The sequence below is a fragment of the Triturus cristatus genome, chromosome 7, assembly GCF_964204655.1.
Source record: "Triturus cristatus chromosome 7, aTriCri1.1, whole genome shotgun sequence".
Taxonomy (NCBI): Eukaryota; Metazoa; Chordata; class Amphibia; order Caudata; family Salamandridae; genus Triturus; species Triturus cristatus.
The window spans coordinates 1,452,571,432-1,452,595,760 of NC_140590.1; the positions used below are offsets into that span (position 1 = coordinate 1,452,571,432).

At 47.2% G+C, this 24,329-nt stretch overlaps 1 protein-coding gene across 4 annotated transcripts in view; it reads right to left on the reverse strand.

Annotated features, from left to right (window-relative positions):
• Positions 1-681: 681 nt before the first annotated feature.
• Positions 682-24,329, reverse strand: part of TTI1 (TELO2 interacting protein 1) — a 171,463-nt gene continuing 147,815 nt past the window's right edge. For all 4 annotated transcript variants that reach the window (XM_085619197.1, XM_085619199.1, XM_085619198.1 and 1 more), the window contains exon 8: positions 682-1,370. In XM_085619197.1, the coding sequence (XP_085475323.1) occupies positions 1,187-1,370 (184 nt within the window). In that variant the 3' untranslated portion in view covers positions 682-1,186. The remainder of the gene's footprint in view (positions 1,371-24,329) is intronic.

Consider the following 24,329-nt stretch of genomic DNA (forward strand, 5'->3'; position numbering starts at 1 on the left):
TATCAACATTACACAGGCTTTCCAATTTATGGATTATACTGGATGATGCATGTTCCCGTTTTCCTATATATTTACGGTACCAGTAGTCATGCCAAGATGGTAGAATTTTATCTTACTGTTGGACTGGGCTCATGCTGTCGTTTTTTTTACTCACACTTGTTTTTTGTTTATATTGGTGCTGATAACAATGTCTTCCACCTGTGTCCAAGGTGTTTGCAATGCCGAAATGCATTGGGTGTTTTGTCACATGACTGCACTTCAATAAATCATGCTTTTCTAGTTATCAAAAGCCGAATGGATTTTCTTGCACTGAAGTGTTTTAGAGTGGTGTTTGTCTTCATGGGTTCCTCACCCGTACGTGCACCTTTTACCGCTGGGTCCTGGTGACGAGGAACTGGGACATTGGTGTACACACAAACACACACTCCACTAGCTATTCAATCATACTTTTAGGTGCATGACCTCACTGTACTAGGCACAAAACCTCTCTCCATTGCATTCCGCTATTCTTCAAGGTATGGACTTCACTTTCCATACCATGGTTCACTATACTGTGTAGAGTGTAAGCACCTACTCGCCCAGTGCTGGCTTGCACTCTACCGTCCCATGTGCACTTCAGCCCCTGACACTTGACTCTCTTAAAAATCGGTGCCTACAATAAGAATACAGGCTTAACACTGGTTCAACAAATTTAACATTCGCTATGGCTTTTTTAATTTCTTCCTCAAATACAGTTTTATAAATAAGCATTTCTCGTTCACATCCTATGAACGACTACAGTGGGAAAGTACTTTTAAAAAATCAGAGGCTTAGATTTTATGCATTGTAAGTAAGCTAAAATCATCTAGGAGCACAAACAAAAAAATTCTCTTTACAATGTACAGTTTGTGATTTTTCTAAACACAGCAGCTGGAGTAAGAGTGACGCACAGCTATTTCTCTGCATAAGTAAAGAGAATCTGAAGATTTCCTGGCGGAGCCTGTAATCTGAAAGAATATTCCTTCGAACAGCAGAAAACCCAGGGTGACTTATCCATGAAGGTTAACAGATGATGATGTGTTGGAGACCTTGCCGTCCCATTGCAGCTGGTCATGGAAGATGATCTTTGTGAACCAGCCATGGTGGCATCAGCATTCGCGTGTAGAGCAGTAGCAGTAAAGGCTCCAGGTTCAGGGTGTCCTTGACCTCAGGTCAGATGGTCAAGAAGTAGCTGTACATTATCCGTGAATTCATTCCTTTTCTGTCCCATTCCTTGGAGTGTCACCTGTCGGAGAGATTCGTGGGGTGGTTCATATGAGACAGGACAATACTTCTCATTCAGCACCAGCCAGGCAGCATCAGGATCTACGCGGATGAGGCTATGGAAAGTACTAATGGGGCAAAAACAAAGCAACATGTAAGCAGCGGAGCACTTTGTTTCAAACAAACCATTACATGTTCAGTCCCTACACTCTTTCCCAGGACAACACCATGCCTGGGGGAGCTTGGATAGTGCTAAAAGCTCCTAATACATTTGAACCCTCTAAGACCATATTTCCTCAGTGATCAAACAAGGCTTCCCCATCTTTCTCTTTTCTTTGACCCTCCATTCCCACTCTACGTTCCTTCTGTCCTATCTCAGCATATAGGACGACCTAAGGTTGGCCTATAGTGTTTAACATACAGCCAACCTAAAATCCTGCCGTCTGCAAATAATGGGCCAATAACTAGAATGGGGCGTGGGGGATAGTGATAAGGAATGGTGAAAGTGAAACATTACAATTGGTTACAATGTTGCATTACTTTTGCGGTGCATCCACAGTCCAAATCCCAGAGACAACCCACTTCCGAAACACTTCTTTTTTTTATTTATTTTTTATTTTGTGACTCCTGAAGCTGAGACTGAATGTCCTAGAAAAGCTACAGTTTTGTAATTTATGTACACAGATGTGTTTCCACAAAGTGCAAAACTGAAATAATACTGCTTTATTACGTGGGTCGTATTCTTTTTTAAACAATTCGGAAAGCTATTAATGGTAAGGCCAAAAGAATGTAATGTGTGATGATTGAGTGTACTTTTGAAATGTACAATAGTCCTGCATAAATTTCAAAGAAAGCAGTCCATAGGAGGTGGAATGACACATCAAACAATTAACAGCAATGGTGAGAGAGAAATACTTCTCTGGGTGGTGCCAAAGCCTACGTCACAAAGAATTGACAGTGATGCAGAAAGATGTGTTATCAATCTAGATTTAAAAATGTTTTATAGGAATACAGTGATATTCAGAACATAGAACTGACAATTAGTGGCACGAAGCTCCATATAAGATAATGGACCTGAAGCAAATCACTCTTCTGGGGGCTTCATACAGTGATTTCCCGTTGTGGACCACTGCTACCATTGTTCTAGCTCTTTTCCCATATGTGTAGATTCCATTAAGTGATTTACTGGTGGTGTAACAGTGCCTCCAGGGTATGGGTTATTTTTATGCCAGACTGACTCTGTCCATAACCATTTGGGGTGCACATTTCCCTTGTTCAGACATGAAAACCTTAGAACTAAAATCCATAAAGAATAATAATTGCCAAAGCCATTGATTTCCTGATCAGGAACAAAGACTTTGACAAATGATTTTAGTTTGTATACGTTCCCTTTGAAGCATTACATCACACTCAATCTTGCATACCGAATCATGGGCCAGATGTATGACCATTTTTAGTGGTCGCAAATGGAAAACCAGGCCATGTGCGACTGCTAAAAAGAGTTATAGCATGTACAAACTGGATTTTGCAAGTCGGTAACCTATTACCAAATCACAAAATAGGGTTTGCCGGTCGCTATTAGGAAAGGGTGTGCCAAGGGCATCCCTTCCTAATAGCGAGTCACAGGGAGATGTACAATTGTTTTACGACCACAAATGCGGTTGCAAAACAGTCACCATTACCACCAATTTCAAATTGGCGGTAAGCCAATCCCAAATGGGAAGGGGTCCCCAGGAGATCCCTTTCCTGTTGTGTTTGGCAGCAAACATACTTTTAAGAGCAGGTAGTGGTCCCATGGACCACTGCCTGCCCTTAAAAAATGAAAAAAAACTTGCGACCCACAAAATGGAATGGTGGTACATCTGGCCTCCATGTCTATAACAGTGCTAAACACTGCTGTAACTAGTTCAGAGCACACCCGTTTGACAGTCACTCGTAACAGGAAGAAAAACTCCCCTTTGTATGCAACCAACACCTTCCTTCATCCATGCACGGGAAGATTGGACCCTTTCTAGTCAAGTAAGTACTATACAGTTAATCAGCCAGACACAACATTATGAGCCCCATTTCATCTCCTCTATATCATACAATGTTATTATGATCACTTCACCCTTTCAACATGTTCTAATAGTGGCTTTTATGCAGACATCTGAAAACTGGTGATATATTATTCCTTTTATGATTGATCCTTAATAAATGTCATACTAAAGATTTTTTTCGCACCCCTCTGAGAAATGTCAGCCTTTCAAGCTCAGTTATATATTCTTTTGTAGTTTTATGCAATTGTGCAGAAGCACAGCTGCCAAATACCAAGAGACTTCATGAAAACCAGGTTCTGTGACTATATGGAGGGGAGAAGACAAAGTCCGAGCTCCTTTCTAAGGTCACGGAACTGCTATATATATTTATTAGCCCATCAACAGGCCAGCTCCGCTTTTTCAGTCATACTATGTGTGCTTTTAGCCTCTTTAAACATTTGTGATGTGAATGCCATATCTCTTTTAACACCATCCTTTTCTTGCATTAACAATTCACCCATACCATCTCCCAGGTCAGATACGTCCGATGATTCTGCCGATGTGTCAGAGAAGGCAACCAGTGTGTTGCGTTTGTTGAATCTACCCCAAGGAAGTGTATTATGGGGGTTAGTGTAGTTCCTATTCAGGTATAAGTCTGTTACAAATATGGCGCGATCACTCACGTCATAGATTTTTTACTCAAATACTTACTGAGAATCAGCTCACTCTTTTTCCCCCAAAGGTTATCTAGTTATACGTGAGGACGTGTTGTGCTAGTGGGGTATCACCTCCTGAACGTAGGTATGTTTAAACATTGATGAGTTTGCAATGTTACTTCTCTGGGACAGTGTCTCCCCTCTACACAACTAATATTCCTGATAGAACAAATACAAGGAGGAACCTTATTTCAATAAAGTTTCTCCTCAAAAATATGATTACTTTTACACTGTTATTTGGTATATGCAACGTCGACAAAAATTACACACTGCTTCAAAATAATCCTTCCAAAATTTTGTGTGTATATTAGTTTGATCAAAAATGTATTCATAGTGCATATTGCAATACTTCTTTCATATTACATCAGTCCCCAATGCATTTTAAACTCCGATTAGTCCTTCTGCAGGGGGTTTATTTCCCTGAAATAAACAAAACAATAAACTGTATAAACCAAAGGAACGTGAGAAAGCATTTTCGCTGTAATTACTCATTAGCATATTCTGATCATTCATGTTCTTCATGTTAGTGTCATAACAATACAAACAACAAATCAGTAAATTCAGTAAATCCCTTCCTCCAAAGTATACATCAGGTGGAAACTACAAAAACAACACTGAAAGTGATATGTAGTTCCTATGCCCATACTCCATGACCATAAGTGGCCGATTCCGATGTCCTCCAACCCGTTCTCTCTGGTACAAAATAATGTCGAATGTAGATTGTTTTTCGTGCTGCCATATTCCATCATGACCATAAGCAGCCCATTCCGATACCCTCCACACCGTTCTCTCAGGTACCGAATGTAGGCTCTTTATATATTGGACCAAAATGAAGTACACTGTTTAAAGAGTCCAAGCAAACCCCAAATGGTTTACAGCAGCACAAATGACACCCCAAATGCTCTCTTTTGTGGTAGTGTGAGTGAGCAGTTAGGCATATCAGAGGATAGTGCTAATTATTTATTGTACACACAAAGGCAATGAGACACACACTCAATAAAGAAATCTGACACCAATTTATAAAAATAACACATACCTTTATATGAATTTAGATACCAGGATTATCGGAATCAGGTAAGTACTTTTCGAGATATGAAGTTTTTCAGTTTTCAAAAGTGACAGTGCAATTTTTTGATAGCGGTAATGTAATCCTATGGGGAAAACGTGTACTGCATTGGGGCACTTAACAGCGACTTACAGGACTGTTCTTCTGGACTTAAGGTGAGTATGGGGCAAGGTCCAATGCCACACCAACAGGTCACCTTGGGAGGCTCTAGGGCGCCCGAGTGCGGAGGTGTATTACGGCGCCAAGTGTCCCATTCACTTTAATAGGGAATGGTCTAGTCAGAAAGAGGCTGCCAGCTGGCACTGGGGGACCAGACCAGGGGAACCAATAGGGGGACTCAACCCTTGAGATGTTTGGGCACGTAGGGACACTGTTGGTAGACTTCTCCTTGGGCTATGGGGATTGGGTGAAGTGATGTCTTTTGACGTCGGGTTTGGTACTGAAGTCTCTCGCGATTGGAGGTGGCCTGCAGAAAGAGGCTGCAGGCGGTGACTGGAAGTCCAGTCTTGCCAAACCCAAGGGTGGGCTGAGCCTTAGAGGGTCTCGGGACCTCCCTTGAACTCAAGTTTTGTCTTGGTTTCTGCTAAAGAGGGGCAAACAGGACAGCTGGCTCACTCACGATGTGGGTCTCACTGTCCCTGAAGTCCCTCGTTTGCAGATCGGTTTTCCTTGGCGTTGGTGTCCGGACTGGACACAGCAGGCCTTGGTTGCTGCTAGGGGTAAGTACTGTGCAGCTCAGGTCGGTCCTGGCATCCCCACACTTGGAGAAAGGACAGATCTGACCTGTAGGAGCATTGCTACCTTTTCCTGAGCAGCTGCAGTAGTCCCGGTAGGTGGCAGTACGGTGAACCGCACCTCGCTTCATTTGGTGCCGGTGGCTGCAGGGGAGTAGCTTCTTTGGCAACTGGCGGTCCTCTAAATACTCAATTTAGGGGTGTTAAGGGGAGTGAGGGGTAGAAGCCAATGGGCTACTTATACCTGGGGCCACTACACCCCCTAGATGATCGCTTATTTTGGTGTGTGTGCATCATCCTGTCCCAGAATTCCTAATTCCCCCACAGACAAGATGTTGTAATTTCTAATTTTGTGTTCACTTCCGTCTGTTCACTCTAGAGGCGTGTCCAGCCTGGCAGTGCAACATGCCTCCTGCATTGCTAATTTTCCCACCTATCCTGGTGCCAGATGGGCCCAGGACAGGGGTTGGCATTTCCCCAGTCTCTGGAAGTCTTGGGTTGCATATGAAAGGCATGAGAGGCCTTTGAAGCTTCCTGCCTTGATATGTAGATCACCAGTCATCCTGCTTGGAAAAGGTGTAAACACCTCCTGCCAGGGTAATCATTATTTCTGTCCTCTGAGAGCAGAATAAGTGTGGATTTAATCATACGTGGTGCTTGATATCAAACACCATAAGTTTCAGTGAAGTCATTATAGTTTTGACTACTGCCCAGTACATATCTTAAGATGGCTTCCCTATTTGCTCACTTTTAATATCTAGTAATAGAACTAGACATCACAGGGGCATATATGCTCATGCAGACATGTCCTCACATTAAATATATTGCACCTTACCTTAGGGCTTAAAGGCCGGTTGTAGGGGCGACTTACATATATTAGATGCAGTGACTTTGGCATGACTGGAGTGTGTCATGTCATGCTTTCACTCAGGGTTTGCACCATGTCACTCAGGCCGCAATAGCAGTCTGTGTGGAATTTGTAGGGTGGCATAAGATATGCTGCAGCCCTTAGGGACCTTCTTTAACACATATGTCCTAGGTACCCGGGGTACCATTAACTAGGGGCTTACAGGGACCTGGGTTACCATTTACTAGGGACTTACAGGCGTGCTAAAGTCCTTAGCCAATTGTAGAACAATGTAACTTTAGCTTGTTTTTAGGGAAGGAGGACTAAGGCTGAGGTCTGGTTAGCATGCCTCAGTGCACTGTCAGAGTCACAACCCCTGCATCGAAAACCGGCACTTTGAATATCTATAATGCTCATTCCAATAAGGTGCCCAATTTTAGGGACAGCGATAGATATGCACTTGACTAGCACGTTAGTATTTAATGAGTTCTTTTAAACACAGACCTTGATGGACACATTGGTATTCAAGTATACAGTAAAGACACATATATAACAGGACCGTTTTAAGGATTCAACCCTCTTTAGACTTCTTTTAATCGAATGGAATAATATTTGTAAACAAGTTGACACTTTTTCATATAAATGTATTACTTCAATTAACTTAATTTAAACCGATCACATCTTTAAATCGATTCTTAACCACATCTCTCATATCGGAAATGTGAAAATGTACCAAACACAGGAGAGTAAGTCCTCTCTCAGTGATCACGGTTTTTGAGACATAAATAGGGAACCAACATGGCAACAGCTCAATACACAAGACAACCTGTCCTGTTACCTCGCGTAATTCCAGAGGGTAAGCTTTGTATTAACAATACACAATTTTGATTACAAATAGATGATGAGATAGGAGAATGTATTTTGTCAAAATATATTAGTGCATTTGGATATCATTTTCCAGGGCCACACACCGGCAGTGAGAGTGTAGATCATTGACTTGGGAAGGGAGTTGATTAACAGCTAGGCATTTGTATTAAAATGAAGTCTGTAAGTGAGAGAACAGTGTGGAGGGCATGGATATGGGCCGATTATGGTCATGATGGAATGTGGGAACACGAACCCCATACCATGTTCGAAATTGTTTTGTACCAGAGAGAACAGGTTGGAGGGTATTGAACGGGCCACTTATGGTCATGATGGAGTATGGGAATATGAACTACGTATCATGTTCGATGTTGTTTTGTAGATCACTCCTGATGTATACTTTGGAGGAAGAGATTTACTGGATTTACCAATTCATCATTTGTATTGTTCTGACACTAACATGACGTACATGAATGATCAGAATATGAAAATTAGTAATTAGCAAAAGTGCTTTTTCACATTCGTTTTGTTTATCAAGTTTGTTGTTTTGTTTCTTTCAGGGAAATAAACCCCCTGATGAAGGACCAATAAGGGTCTGCAATGCATTAGGGACTGATGTAATGTGAAAGAAATATTGCATTTATGCACTATAAGTTTTTTGACAAACACTAACATTTTCTTAAGGATTATTCTGAAGCAATGTGTAATTTTGTCACCATTATGTATACACCAAACAGTATAAAAGTAATCATATTTCTGAGTAACTGTATTGAAAATAACAAATACAAGGAGGATCCATATCGGGAATATTAGTTGTGCAGGGGGTGGGGGGAGAAGTCACCGCCCAGAGAAGGAACAGTGCAAACTAATCATAAGTTTTTTACTCCACAGTATTCACAATACAAGTTTTATACTGAGCAAATCTGTTCTTACAAGCCTGGAAACACTCAAAGGTGGCATTTTTAATAATGCCTTCAGCACTATTGCTTTATCTGACAAACGATCCACAAATGGCAATCTGCCATTCCAAGGAACAAATGGAACTGTTCTTTGTATTCAGGTGTTGGTGTCCATTCGATTGCCGTGACTAACTTCATCTTTGACTTTATTCAAATGCCAGATATCGATTGGCCCAAATATTCCACTTTGTGTAGAGTAAACATGCACCTATTGACGACAATAGTCAAACCTGCCTCACTGAAAACCTTCACAACCTTGTGCAATACAGCAGTAAGTTCTTCTTCCCTCAAACCAAGATATCATCCTGAAAATATCTCACCCACTGTATTGCCTCAAATAAACTTGGCAAAGCCTTCTGAAAAACAGTACAGTGAAGGCAAGCCCAAAAGGCATTTACACGAGCCTTTAAATACGTTCTAGAGTTATGCAAATAAGATACTGCAAATATGGTTGTAACCTATTTTTAATCAACAATCGAGAACACTTTTCCTTCTCCCATTGTGGCCATCATCTCATTGGGCAGCGGGTGTCTGTCGGCCCAAATTGCATTATTTAAATTTTGGAGATCTATGCACATTCTAATCTTGCCATCTGGCTTCCTCACAATATCAATGTGACTCATATATTCTTCTTACTCAAGAGACTCAATTCCACAATTGATAAATGGACTGAATTCATCAAATGCAGGACTCCAGGCTAAAGACACACCTCACAACCTATGTTCACAAGGTGTGGCACCTTCTTTTGCATAGATCTTGTGACAAAAACCTCTAAACACACAAGTGCTTCAGAAAAAAATTAAGGAAGCTAATTCTTCCACTTAAACATCTGACTCAAAAGTAAGCAGAACTTGATCTGGGTAAATGAAATCCAACAGAATACCCTGCTCTTTTTGTTATTTCCAACCTAAAGGATTCTTCCTTGACTCACTACATGCACCATGCCTATCAGGCAGCATTATACGAATCTTATCCATGACTCTAAACATCTTCTAAACATGACAGGTACACCACAACACACAGATTTTAAATATGTCTCAAAATATCCCTCCAGTCTCCCCATGACATTGAGGGTGACCCTGGTATAGGGGGAAAGGTTAGGGGAGCTATGACCAAATCCATATTGCATAAGCACACAATGCAGGTACACACACACACAACAGTGGAACCTGGATAGAAAACCAATTATAGAACCAATAAATGAACATAAATAATATAGTCACCACTGCCCCATGTGGACAGAGAAAGAAAGAGCCATCACATCAAATTGACAAACTAAAAAAAATGAGGTCATAGTTGTCACACGTGGGTAGGGAGTTGATGCTTTTAAATGTAACCGCAATTGGCCAGATGGTCTTAATTTTTTTATCTTCATTATAATTATCATTACAAATTGGCACTATTTGGCATTAAATTAATCCTTTGAATGCACCTTTCCAGCTGCGTTGTGAGATTCATTAAGGTAGCAGTAGACTCCTACCTGCATGCTAATGAGCTTTTAAGTACGCAATGTGCAGTCATAAAGTGTGTTACATGCCACCTTTTGATTGCCGGTTGTACGTCAACACGGATTATGCTATATGCAAACAAATCCCTTGAGTCTACTTAGTGACGTAATGCCACTGCATCACATTACAATTGCATCCGATTACAGGCAGGCCTCTTTGTCGACACACATACATACTTGTCTAGCCTGTCCCCGCAACACATGTGTCAGGCTTACCAGCACCACTTCAAAGGCTTTTGATGCCAATAACTACCAGATGCTACAGGTAGGAGCTTGCATCTTCCTCACAGCCAGACAAGTGTTTCGTCTTCACTCTGTCAATGATCCAGAGTGTGCCCCTGTTGGAAACAGCCCACTCCCACTCCGCAGGGTGGTGGTGGACCTTCCCGACACAACGGGGTAGCTTGGCTCGAGTGGTCAGGAAACAGGCGCAGTGCTAAGCATACAATATACCCATACAATAACCATGCGTGCATCCGTTCCAAAAACGACTCTACACCGTAAAAATTATGAAAATATGCTTTCTTTATCTTTCTTCTCTTAGTTGCTGATTGGGAAAATAAATAACAATCACAGTATATACATTTTAAATAGAGCAGGTCAAATAAATACTGGCTGTTTGCTGAAATAAATAGGGGTGATCATAAATAACAGGGCATAAATACAAGTGCAATATATACAGTCAATTAAATACTTTGAGGTAATAAATACTGTACTAATAAATACTGTCCCAATAAATACTGTACACCAACAAGTCCTGTGGACCTATAAATTCAGTGCAGCAATAAATAGATAAGAACGTAATAAATACAGTATCCCCAATAAATAATTAGAAGTATACAGTACACTTTGTGAATCAGATGGAACTTCAATTCTTAAGGGCTGATTTGGCCCAGGTACAGCTTGTAGGGTGTGGAAGGCTTGAGGGGGGCTACTCCCTGGCTGAGGCAAAGGCTGAGGCCTAAACTGAGGTAGATCAAAAGGGGGGAAATTCCAATGCCCTGGCTTCCCTCTCCACACAACCTCTCTAGGTTAGTCCCAGTTCACCCCAGGCACAGTCAGGTGGGTTTCAGCACCTCCCTAGCCCCTTAGAGTAGTCTCTCAGGTCTCCACAGGGCCTTAGGCGCCCTCTACTCCACTTACTGCCCTTTTCTGATGTTCCGACGCCGCTGGAGTCGTGTCGACGCCGTGAGGCGGTTCCGGTTCGGTCTCGGCGGCCTCGGCACAGTGTCAGTTCTTTGACGACGCCGGTAGGCGGTTCCGGTCCGATGTCGGTGGCCTCGGTTCGAACTCGACCTCCGATTCGACGGCGTCGGGCAGTCTCTTCACACGATGTCGACTTCGGGCGGCCCCGGTCCGATGGCGCTCTCGGCTCCGATGACGTCGGCCGGCCTGGCCTCGCTGTCGACTTCCGGCGACTCCGGGGTGCGATCCTCACCCCCGACCTCCGGTGTTCCTCCTTACAGGTTCCGGGCGACTCCGGAGTGCGATCCTCACTCCCGACCTCCGGTGCTCCTCTACCTCGGTCTCCGACGACTCCGGAGGGCGGACTTCACCCTTCCGATGACGCCGCTCACTCGACCTCGGTTCACCTCCTTCTCGACCCTTGGTATTCCACTCGACCTCCGCCGGCGCCCTCTTACGACCTCAGGCGGCTCCGGGTACGACGTCTGCTACCTCAGTCAGCGCCGCTTCTTCACCTCGGGCTCCAGGTCTTCGGCTACTCGACGCCAGGCTCCAGGGAAACCAGTTCTCAGGTCAGAATCTTGCTGTCTTCTTGTTTCTAAGGCCTGTTCCTGCTGTCCAGGTCCTTAGGATGGTTTTCTTCTGACTTCTTCCCACACAGGGCTATAGGCTGGGATCCATCAGTAGGGACAAGTATCAAGGGTGGGTTTATGGACCCCACTCCAGGCACAAGTTTCCACCCCTGCTGCTTCACTCCTTCCTCCTTCACTGTTGTGCTCCTCTCTCTTCACCAGTCAGGTGCCAACTGCCAGCTCCAACTGCCAACTGCCTCTCTTATCCTCCCAACATTCTAAACGGTTTCCAACTGTCACACAGTTCTGGAATCTCCTGGAAGGTTCTGGAAGGTGCTGGTAGGTTCCAGTGGATGCTGGTGATGTCATGGGAGGCCACCATTTTGTGCTTCAGGCCCTCAGACAGAAGTTTCAGGGGTAGCTAAAATGGTTCCCTGAATCTGTAGCAACACGAAAAAGTCTGGTGGTTCCCAAAAAGGAAAAATTCAAACAGGGTTTGAGGCAAAAGTGGGACAAAATAAATAATGATGAGGAGGGACCACCCAAAGGGCTGACAGGTCTAACACGCGTCCCCCCCAGCTGAAAGTGGGGAGAGCTACCCAACCCCTTGGGAGTTCTCATCACTAAGGCGGAAATACCTTGAGAGACCGTCTGCGTTGGCGTGGTCCACTCCAGGCCGATGTTCCACCTGAAAGTCCATCCCCTGTAGGGAAATAGACCACCTCAACAACTTGGGATTCTCCCCCTTCATTTGCATCAGCCAACGAAGGGGTCGGTGGTCGGTCTGAACTAGGAAGTGCGAGCCAAACAGGTATGGCCGCAACTTCTTCAGAGCCCATACCACTGCAAAGGCTTCACGCTCTATTGCACTCCACTTCTGTTCCCTGGGAAGTAGTCTCCAGGATAGGAAGACCACGGGTTGATCCAGACCCTCTTCGTTGAGTTGCGATAACACTGCCCCAATGCCATGTTCTGATGCATCTGTCTGGACAATGAACTCCTTGGAAAAGTCTGGGGCCCTTAAGACCGGGGCCTCGCACATGGCTTTCTTCAATTTCTCAAAGGCTTGCTGACAAGCCTCCGTCCAGACTACCCGTCGAGGTTGTTTCTTGGACGTGAGCTCCGTGAGAGGGGCTACGATGGTACCGTACCCCTTCACGAAGCGGCGATAGTATCCCGTGAGGCCCAAAAATGCTCGGACCTCAGTCTGTGTCTTGGGGGGTTCCCAGGCCATGATGGCCTCGATCTTCGCCTGGAGGGGTTGCACCGTTCCCCTACCCACCAAGTGTCCAAGGTACACTACCGACCCCTGCCCGATCTGGCACTTGCTGGCCTTGATCGTCAATCCAGCTTGTCTCAGGGCCTGGAGAACAGCTTGCAGGTGACGCAAGTGATCCTCCCAGCTGTTACTGAAGACGGCTATGTCATCCAGATAAGCAGCAGAGAAACTCTCCATTCCGGTGAGGATCTGGTTTACCAGGCGCTGAAACGTGGCAGGTGCGTTCTTGAGCCCAAAGGGCATCACACAGAACTGGTAGTGGCCATTGGGCGTGGAGAAGGCTGACCTTTCCCTTGCTCCATCAGTCAGAGAGATCTGCCAGTACCCTGAAGTAAGGTCAAAGGTACTTAGATATTGGGCAGCTCCCAGCCGGTCAATCAATTCATCCGCCCTAGGGATCGGATGTGCATCAGTCTTTGTCACTGAATTCAGTCCCCGGTAGTCCACACAGAACCTCAGTTCTGGTTGGGCACCCGGTGGTGCAGCTTTTGGTACTAACACCACCGGACTAGACCAGGGGCTGCTAGAAGGTTCAACCACTCCTAGCTCCAGCATCTTAGTGACTTCACTATGAATGCTGGCCTTCACCTTGTCTGACATCCGGTAGATCTTGGACTTCACAGGTGGGCTGTCTCCTGTGTCCACGTCATGGACGCACAGGTGAGTCCTACCCGGGACAAGGGAGAACAACGAGGAGTACTGCCCCAGGACCTGGCGACAGTCCTCCTGCTGTTCAGGAGTTAGAGATGGGGAGAGAATCACTCCCTCCACCGACCCATCCTTTTCTTGAGACGCAAACAGATCAGGGAGAGGCTCGCTTTCCACGTCCTCTCCTCCGTCAGTCACCATCATCAAGATGACTTCGGGCCTCTCGTGGTGGGGTTTGAGGCGGTTGGCATGCAGCACCCGCAGGGGCTGACGAGGGGTCTTCAGGTCCACCAAGTAGGTAGCCTTACCCTTCTTCTCCAACACCTCAAAGGGTCCTGACCAGCGATCCTGGAGGGCACTAAGCTCTCCAGGTTCGATCACCCACACCTTCTGGCCAGGCTCCAACTCCACCGGGTGAGCGTTGTGGTCATACCACGCCTTCATTACTGCTTGGCTGGCTTCCAAGTTGTCAGAAGCTTGCTTCCACAACTTAGCCATTTGGCTCCGGAAGGCCAGCATGTAGCTCACCACATCCTGGGGGAGCTTTCTGGGAGTTCTTTCCCATCCGTCTCTCACCAGGTTAAGAGGTCCGCGTACAGGGTGCCCATACAGAAGCTCGAAGGGGCTGAAGCCCACTCCCTTCTGTGGCACTTCCCTGTAAGAAAAGAGTAAACAGGGTAGGAGGACGTCCCATTTCCTCCGCAGGCTTTCAGGCAGACTTCTGATCATGCCTTTCAAGGTTTTATTAAACCTCTCCACCAGACCATTGGTCTGGGGGTGGTAAGGAGTTGTGAACCGGTAGGTCACTCCACACTCCTTCCACATTGCCCGCATATATGCTGACATGAAGTTGGTCCCCCTGTCGGACACAACTTCCTTGGGAAAACCCACTCGGGTAAAGATTCCCATCAGGGCCCTAGCCACAACAGGTGCTGTTATGGTCCTCAGAGGTATTGCCTCTGGGTACCGTGTGGCATGATCCACCAGAACCAGGATAAACCTGTGACCAGCTGTAGTTGGTGGATCTAATGGACCCACAATGTCGATGCCCACCCTTTCAAAGGGGGTGCTAACGACAGGAAGTGGTTCCAGGGGAGCTTTCAGCTTCACCCCTGTTTTCCCACTGGCTTGGCAAGACACACATGTCCGGCAGTAGGTATCGGACGACACTTTCATCTGAGGCCAATAAAAGTGTGGGACAAGACGGGCGAAGGTCTTGTCTTGCCCCAGGTGTCCTGCCAATGGTATCTCGTGAGCCAACTCTAAAAGGAAGGCTCGATAACGTTGAGGGACTACCAAGGCTCGTGACGATCCATGTAGGGGTGCCTTGGGTTCACTGTAGAGGAGGCCATCCTCCCAGTAAACACTGTAGTTCCCTTCAACGTTCCCTGCTGCCTGGGCTTCGGCCTGTCGCCTCAGCCCCTCAAGGGTAGGGCACTCCCTCTGGCCCTGGCAGAATTCCTCCCTGGACGGGCCTCCCTCCACGTGCCACTCGGCCGGGATGGGTAGGTCCTCCAGGTTGGTAACGTCCCCCTCCGCAGACTCCTGGTCCACCACCTCCGGTGGCCTATCCGTCCTACGGGGTGGAGACGCCGAGGCAGGCTCCTCCTGTCCTCGGTTCTTCCCTTGACTGGCAGCTGGCTGGGCCTTTGTTCCAGGCTCCAGCCGGAATGAGCTCCCTCTTCGGGTAGTCTCGGACCTTGTGCTAACACAGGCCCAGTCAGGTGTACCCAGCATCTCGGTGTGAGTCCGGTATTCCACCTCCTTCCAAGCGTTGTGCTCCATGTCATTGCCCAGCAGACAATCGACTGGCACGGCAGGGCTTACGGCAACTCGAAGTGAACCTGCAACCCCCCCCCATTCAAAGGGAACCTCAGCCACGGGATAGTGGCCGGTTCTGCCGTCAGCCATCGCGGCTGGGTGGAGTACATCGGGAATGACTTGCTCTGGAGACACCAGTTGGCTACGTACCATAGTCATACTGGCTCCTGTGTCTCTCAGAGCCTCCCCTCTTTGGCCATTGATGGTGATCCACTGCCCATACTTTGCAGTATTTGCGGGCACCTGGATCTTAGGAACCATCTCCCGTTCTCCCAGGGACACTAAAGTGACACCCGCCCACTCCCTTCCCTTAGTTAAGGGCATCTCCTCCCCGAGCACTACACTAGCTACTCCGGGGGGCTTTCCTCCAGTGGGAGGGGGTGAGCGTTTCTGACACTTCGGATCTCCTTTATAGTGTCCAACGCCACCGCACTCGTAGCAATGGACAACCCTTGGCTGCTGACTCTGGCCAGGATTAGGGTTTCTGGGAGGGTTAGCCTTAGAGGTGAATCCTGTTCCCTTCCCTTGGAAGTTATTTTGGGGGCCTTTGGAGAACTCCTTTTTCTTTTCCCCTCCTTCTTTCTTCTGGGGGGCGCCCTGTCCGGTCTTTTGAGTATCCCCTCCAGTCCCCCTTGTGGACACCCGGGTACTAGCCCAAATGTCCGCCTCCTCAGCAAGCTTCCGGGGACTGGTCAGCTTGCTATCCACCAGGTGTTGCCGCAGTTCAGGGAAACATTTCTCGAGTAGGTGTTCCTTCAACACTAGGTCAAACAGCTCCTCGTAGTTCCTTACTTCACTGCCCTGAATCCAACCTTCCAGTGCCTTCTTTGCATAGTCCAGGAAGTCCACCCAATTCTGCGTGCCCAGCTTGTGACTACCCCTGAACTTCTGTCTGTACTTTTCCGGAGTAAGTCCAAACTTCCTGATGAGCGCCAGTTTCATGGTGGGGTAGTGGGTTTGCTCATCCTCTTCGAGGGCCAATAAAGCATCCCTACCAGCTGGAGGCATGTATTTATACAGTCCCCCTCCCCAATACTTCGCTGGAACCCCATGGGCCCTCAATGAGACCTCATAGGCTGCTAGCCACTTGGCGATGTCGTCACCTGTCCCATAGCTCGCTACAATGTCCTTTGGCAGGTAAGGTTTGGATTCCCTGGTGGACTCTTGGTTTTGGCTGCCACCATTGGGAACAGGTTGTGCCCCGATTCGCAAAATCTGAAGATCTATTTCTTTCAGGCGCAATTCATGGGCCATCCTCTGCTCCTCCTTTTCCTTCTCCAGCTTTGCTAAGTCCCATGTGAGCTGTCTTTTCTCCCTCCGGTCTGCTAACTCCACTTCAGACAAGCCCCCGCTAGAGGCACGGCTGCCCCCCCTAGAAAGTGTCCTGGGCCCTGCGGACAGGTTCCCCACCTCAGGTTGGTACATCTCAGCCCCCTCGGGGTCAGGCTCTCCATCCCTGTCTTCTTCCTCAGCCTTGCTTTCCCTGCGTGCCTCCCCCCAAGCCCTTAAGCTGGTTTGAAGTGCACCCTTCTTTGCTCCTGGGGGACAGTACACCCCCTCTCGCTGGCAAAACTCCCTGAGTTGGGCCACAGTGTACGTGTCTAGATTTTCAAGAACAAACTCCATCTTGCCCACTCAGGTTAGAGGACAGGTTTTGTGCAGTAACAATGCAGGGGGGTACCTTTAATAATACCTCCTCCCACCACCAGAGTAAATTTGGAAAAAACAAAAACCCACAATTAGGAAGGCCGCTGTGAGAAAACTCCCGGTGTAGGCCTATGGACTACCCACAGTTATTGTTGAGTATATGTAGGCACAGCTCTATCCCACCACTGAACACCAATTTATGTTGGAAACAGCCCACTCCCACTCCGCAGGGTGGTGGTGGACCTTCCCGACACAACGGGGTAGCTTGGCTCGAGTGGTCAGGAAACAGGCGCAGTGCTAAGCATACAATATACCCATACAATAACCATGCGTGCATCCGTTCCAAAAACGACTCTACACCGTAAAAATTATGAAAATATGCTTTCTTTATCTTTCTTCTCTTAGTTGCTGATTGGGAAAATAAATAACAATCACAGTATATACATTTTAAATAGAGCAGGTCAAATAAATACTGGCTGTTTGCTGAAATAAATAGGGGTGATCATAAATAACAGGGCATAAATACAAGTGCAATATATACAGTCAATTAAATACTTTGAGGTAATAAATACTGTACTAATAAATACTGTCCCAATAAATACTGTACACCAACAAGTCCTGTGGACCTATAAATTCAGTGCAGCAATAAATAGATAAGAACGTAATAAATACAGTATCCCCAATAAATAATTAGAAGTATACAGTACACTTTGTGAATCAGATGGAACTTCAATTCTTAAGGGCTGATTTGGCCCAGGTACAGCTTGTAGGGTGTGGAAGGCTTGAGGGGGGCTACTCCCTGGCTGAGGCAAAGGCTGAGGCCTAAACTGAGGTAGATCAAAAGGGGGGAAATTCCAATGCCCTGGCTTCCCTCTCCACACAACCTCTCTAGGTTAGTCCCAGTTCACCCCAGGCACAGTCAGGTGGGTTTCAGCACCTCCCTAGCCCCTTAGAGTAGTCTCTCAGGTCTCCACAGGGCCTTAGGCGCCCTCTACTCCACTTACTGCCCTTTTCTGATGTTCCGACGCCGCTGGAGTCGTGTCGACGCCGTGAGGCGGTTCCGGTTCGGTCTCGGCGGCCTCGGCACAGTGTCAGTTCTTTGACGACGCCGGTAGGCGGTTCCGGTCCGATGTCGGTGGCCTCGGTTCGAACTCGACCTCCGATTCGACGGCGTCGGGCAGTCTCTTCACACGATGTCGACTTCGGGCGGCCCCGGTCCGATGGCGCTCTCGGCTCCGATGACGTCGGCCGGCCTGGCCTCGCTGTCGACTTCCGGCGACTCCGGGGTGCGATCCTCACCCCCGACCTCCGGTGTTCCTCCTTACAGGTTCCGGGCGACTCCGGAGTGCGATCCTCACTCCCGACCTCCGGTGCTCCTCTACCTCGGTCTCCGACGACTCCGGAGGGCGGACTTCACCCTTCCGATGACGCCGCTCACTCGACCTCGGTTCACCTCCTTCTCGACCCTTGGTATTCCACTCGACCTCCGCCGGCGCCCTCTTACGACCTCAGGCGGCTCCGGGTACGACGTCTGCTACCTCAGTCAGCGCCGCTTCTTCACCTCGGGCTCCAGGTCTTCGGCTACTCGACGCCAGGCTCCAGGGAAACCAGTTCTCAGGTCAGAATCTTGCTGTCTTCTTGTTTCTAAGGCCTGTTCCTGCTGTCCAGGTCCTTAGGATGGTTTTCTTCTGACTTCTTCCCACACAGGGCTATAGGCTGGGATCCATCAGTAGGGACAAGTATCAAGGGTGGGTTTATGGACCCCACTCCAGGCACAAGTTTCCACCCCTGCTGCTTCACTCCTTCCTCCTTCACTGTTGTGCTCCTCTCTCTTCACCAGTCAGGTGCCAACTGCCAGCTCCAACTGCCAACTGCCTCTCTTATCCTCCCAACATTCTAAACGGTTTCCAACTGTCACACAGTTCTGGAATCTCCTGGAAGGTTCTGGAAGGTGCTGGTAGGTTCCAGTGGATGCTGGTGATGTCATGGGAGGCCACCATTTTGTGCTTCAGGCCCTCAGACAGAAGTTTCAGGGGTAGCTAAAATGGTTCCCTGAATCTGTAGCAACACGAAAAAGTCTGGTGGTTCCCAAAAAGGAAAAATTCAAACAGGGTTTGAGGCAAAAGTGGGACAAAATAAATAATGATGAGGAGGGACCACCCAAAGGGCTGACAGGTCTAACAGCCCCTCACCCACCTTGACCAGAAGCAGCACCACTGACGATATAAACGGGATGCACGCCCAAGTGGTATATCAATGAATAGAGGTCTAATGTTACAGTTGTAGAGTAATTTGTCACGAGTAATAACACTGCTGCCAAGCAAGAAAAGTATATTTAATTGCGACTGACTTGTTTTGAATTTCCCTTAATCTGGTTTCATTGCTATGAAACAAGAACACATTCACAAATCAGTTTTCTAATATGCTAAATGCAACAGTAGATACTTTATTTTTTCTTCTACCTGCCTTATTTTCATTGGTCATTCCCTCTGTTAGTGAAATCATTTTGATTGGACAGTCATGATTGTTTATTAAATCAAGCAAATGTTGATTTTTCCACCTACCAGGAACTGTGCAATGGAAATAAGGCACAGAGAAGAAATCTAGAGCTCGGTCTGTAACTATTTTTCTGAGTTTTATTTTCATTGTTCTTTATTTGGACTTCACACAGCAGATTTATCTTTCAAGTGAAAGAAATCTAGGGGCTAGAATTAGTCACCAGAGCATCTGCATGACAGACAGAGACTGAAGTCTGACAACAGACAGCCATGCTGGCAAGCGCTCAGCTTACAAATGACTTTGGCTCGGTCGAGCCTTGGGCAGCAAAGCTATCCCTAAGCTGACACAAGTCACAAGAACAGGTTACAGGCAGCAGAGCTATCTCATAAACACCAGCCTCAGTCTTTACAGATGGGTCACACAGACCTGACAGCAGGACTCTACCTCTGGCTACACAGTCCACCCGCCTCGAGGTTAAAGTAGTATATCTGTCCCTCAGGAAACATGGAACCCATGGCCTTTGGCCTCACACAGCAGAACTACACGTGGGTTCCAGAGACCTACGCTTTGGGTCCCTATCTCTAGACCATGCAGCTCAGTCCTGGGGTAGCACAGCTATTTCACAAGCCAGGCAGATCTGATGATCAGAGACCCAAGGCAACAATGCAACCGCTAAGGTTGCACTACTTCCATTCCATGACTCATTAAACAGAACATACTTCAAACATATGAGCTGCTCAGGATCTAAGTCTCAGCAGAGTTGAGACCTCATCACTGTAGCAAAGTCCCTCTGCTGCCGGTCTGCTTTTCACCCATCAGTGCTAGCCCTCAGGAGACACACAACTCTGGAACTCAGGCCTCATACAGCAAGGCCAGCCCTCCGGTTACACGGGGTTTACAGACATCATGACAAATGTTACGAATCATGCAGGACACAGTGTAACTGTCCTTGAAGTAACATACCGCACATATTTTGGATGTAGGTTGTAGACTTATTGCCCAGGTTGCAGACTTGTTACGGGTGTTTGCTTTAGAAAGCCAGAACAGCAGAGGTTGAAGTGGGCGGGATATGTGGAGCCCTATGCTCCTATACTCCGGAATTATGAGGCAGGGGAGTGCCAAATTATGCGGCAGGGTCGAGTAAATAACCCGCCAAGAAAATCTAAATTATGAGGTGTAATGCAGTACATTTTGTAATAGTATTTTGTCATTTTTATCCTTACTAATCATTGCCTGGGATTTAGTTGCACCTCATTAGTGCCAATTTAATTTTCAAATACAGTAAAAAGCAACAGAAAGGTGACCAGCCAACTTTTGCAAAGGTCCTTCTACTGCGCAGCAACACGTGTCACTGCGCTTTTAGTAACTTTAGAACCATTTGAACTAGAAACTATTTTTTTTGTTAAAATCTGCAGATTATGCAGCAGATGATGGATTATGTGGCAAACAAGGCAAATCCATAACAATGCAAAATTGCTGCAGTTGCACAATCACATATTTCCAGTGGCCCTGCCTATACTTTTTTAATTTATACACAGAGTTCCCCTACTTTTTGTTAACAGACAACCGCCGGAGATGGTGGATTCTGACAACTGAAATGGAAAGGAGGGAGGGACAACTACTAAACAAGACAAAAGGCTTCTCTCCAGGGTGCCTGGTGGCTGAAAGAAATATCAAAGTGTGTAACAGGTCAATCTGCAAACGCAAAGGGTGGTTTGAATCCGGCATTGTCTTCAACTGATTGAGTCAGTGGAAGCTTTGTGATCGCAAAGATTTATTATTTTCGAGAGGTACTGCAAGTTTAAAGTAATGGCTTCTATATTCACAGTACTTTCTGTCACAAACTGGACCCTCGTAGCATTAAAAATACACAAGTCGTTATTTCCCATTGCACCAGCAGGATTCAATTCTGTGGCTCTCGGGTTAAAGACAAGCACATCTGCAGTCACTGCATTAAGCAATGGAGGTTTTATTGCGTTAAGTAGTATTTCCCCACTGATTAGTTAAACTAAATATCTGAAGGGGGAAGATCAACAAAATAGTTACAGAATATTTTTTTTGCCAGGAATTTGACTCCACCCCTACTTTCACTGGTCTCGCCCTCAGTTCCCATACCTTTCTTTATGCCAAGCGCGACCATCGGAAAGAGCGCCCTTAGGACCCGGCTCCCCCCGCCCCCTGTGACACACCCCCTTGGTAGCGCTAGCATGGCCGGCAACCTGATTGGTTGCCGGCCGGCGGTAGTCCTTCCGGGGCACCGCGTCGTAGGCTCAACGCATACTTCCTGTGGGGATGAGTGGAGGTGGGGCTTAGGGGCTATTTAGGCCCGGATCTCACCTCCACTCATTCTCTTTTTTCCTGCCCGGACGACGGCTACTTTCTGATATCCCACCCACCCGTCCCTTGAGTTTAGGGGTTAGGGTGGTTAAGTTAGGGAAAGGGTTTTGCGGAACGGGGGTCACAGGGTTGTGATTTTTAAGACAACGGGAGGCCTGCTGGCATACTCCTGAGGCCAGCACTGAGGGGAGAGATGGTAAGCTCTCCGCAGGGAGAATGGGGACACAGGCTGCTGGGGAGGTAAGGGCGATAGGTCACACGAGCCTCCTTGGGCAGCCTGGTGGCGAGGGGTGGGCCCCCCGGGAAATAGACGGATAAGGACCAAGGGCTGGGGGGCTCATCACTCAAGGACGCAGGTGGGTTGCGCCTTGCGTGGTTCTCAAGCGGCGGGGATGCGAGCCTGGAGGCCCCTTAGTGCTGGAGGGTATTAGGGACAAGAAAAAGAAAATTAGGTTATGAATTCTGAACACTAGGAAATTAAAAAATGTGTTATGCAAGAATTTATAGCCTAGCAATTTATCAATGTTATTGATTGTCATGTTTGTGAATAACTTGTTTTGTATTAAACATGGCCTAATTTTCCCACACCTTGGAGTAAGGATTGGTTTGTGGGTACTCTTGGGGTGGAGCGGGGGCGATATGGGGGGGGGGGGTCCGGGTTCTATGCACTTCGACCGCTGCTCTACAGAACCTACAGGCTCGGGACTCAAATATCTTTGCTAACCCTCGTGAGAGGAGTGAAGTGGTAAGGCCTCATACAGAAAAGATATCAGACCTCTCAAACATATCTGACAATGTGAGGCATTAGTAAAGCAATACGTGTGTCGGGTTGCATTACTGGTAACTAAGGAAACATAAGATAGATAGCTATGTAAGACACTCGGAGCTAGGAGTGTGTCTCTTTGCTGAATTTCAGGATGAAGGTTTCACTTTGATTTTTCAATGTTCATTAGTTGCAGTTAGGAGTGGGTGTACAGAGGATTTGAGGAAAAAGGCGAGAGTGAGCCAGAGTTCTAAGAGCCAAAGCACAAGGCGAGCCTGCAATATCCCTGCCATGGAGGGGTGGTTTGTCCTGGTGCAGGGGAAGGCAGTGGCAGAATGACCCACTGCTGGTAGATATGGGCATGCAGTGACACACCAGTGCCCTTTACCGGCCGCTCAGTCACATGTCACACTATTGACTCTGCCCCAGCACCACCTCGTTTTCACATCAGTCTAGCTGTCTCACCCCTCTTCCATGGTTTGTCTTTACCCCCTAAATCCTCAATTTTTCAGCACTTCCCATGCCCAATTTCCTCTTCTTTTAACTATCAAGGGGCCCTCGCCAGACTGTCACCTTTCCCCTTCTCTGTCGCCTTCCTCTGCCTGCCTCGCTTCCTGTCCCTGCCCCGATTCTTCCCCTCCAGTCTCTCTTCCCTTCCGTGCTGGAGAAGTCAGCCGCTCACTCACTGCTCAGCTTTTGGCTCGAGTGCCTCACTCAGCAAGGGACCTCGGGTCGAGCCAGAGCCTATCATCTGCTCGAGCCAGGCTCGAGTCTTCAGTGGCTTGCCCGCCTCTAGTTTCAGCTGCGTAGAAAAGCCTGGCCTGTGTATTGATTGGAACGGGGTAATTTACACCACTGCCGTAATAACCGGTGCAAAGACATCCTAGTGAGAAGTACATTTGAGCCGATGGCCTAAACGATGGGGAGCAATTCGTGCAAATAGGCGTGGACCCATTCTGAGTGTTTCCCCATAGTCACTGGTATTCGTGAGTAATTAACCTCACGTAAAAGATGGCAGTAAGTGCCCACTCTAACACTAAATAACCTCCAAACACGCACAAGGGGTAAAACTGGAGCAAATTTCATTTTGCGCCAATTTTACAACTTGCACTCGGGTATAATTAAGCAGGTACCCCTTCATGCTGAACCTATCACTGACCAACCTATCTGTTTTCTCACTTCTATTTCCACTCTTTACTGGTTTGTCTCTCGTGCTTTTACGCTGAATCGCATTCTCAGTAATCCCAACACTGTGCTGTCAAAGGGGGGTTTGTTACAACGTGAAAACCCTCAAGTAATGGTGGCTGGTGGATATTGCAAGGGGTGAGTCGTAATCCTAGGCTTGAATTCCAGTGGGCAGGACTGACTCACTTATTTGGGCGGTTCGGGGAGTTTGCTCACGCTTGCTTGCGCGCACGCAGTCTTAATCTCTCACTCATTCTCATTTACTTACTCTCATTTGCTCTTGCACTCACTTTTACTCCTTCTGACTCATGCTGTACCACTCATTCTCACTCTGACCAGCTGTCTCACTCATTCATAGTTCCTCGCACTCAGTCCCACTCATTCTCATGACTTCTGATTCACTCAGTTTCACTGTGACTCACGCATTCCCACTCAGTCTT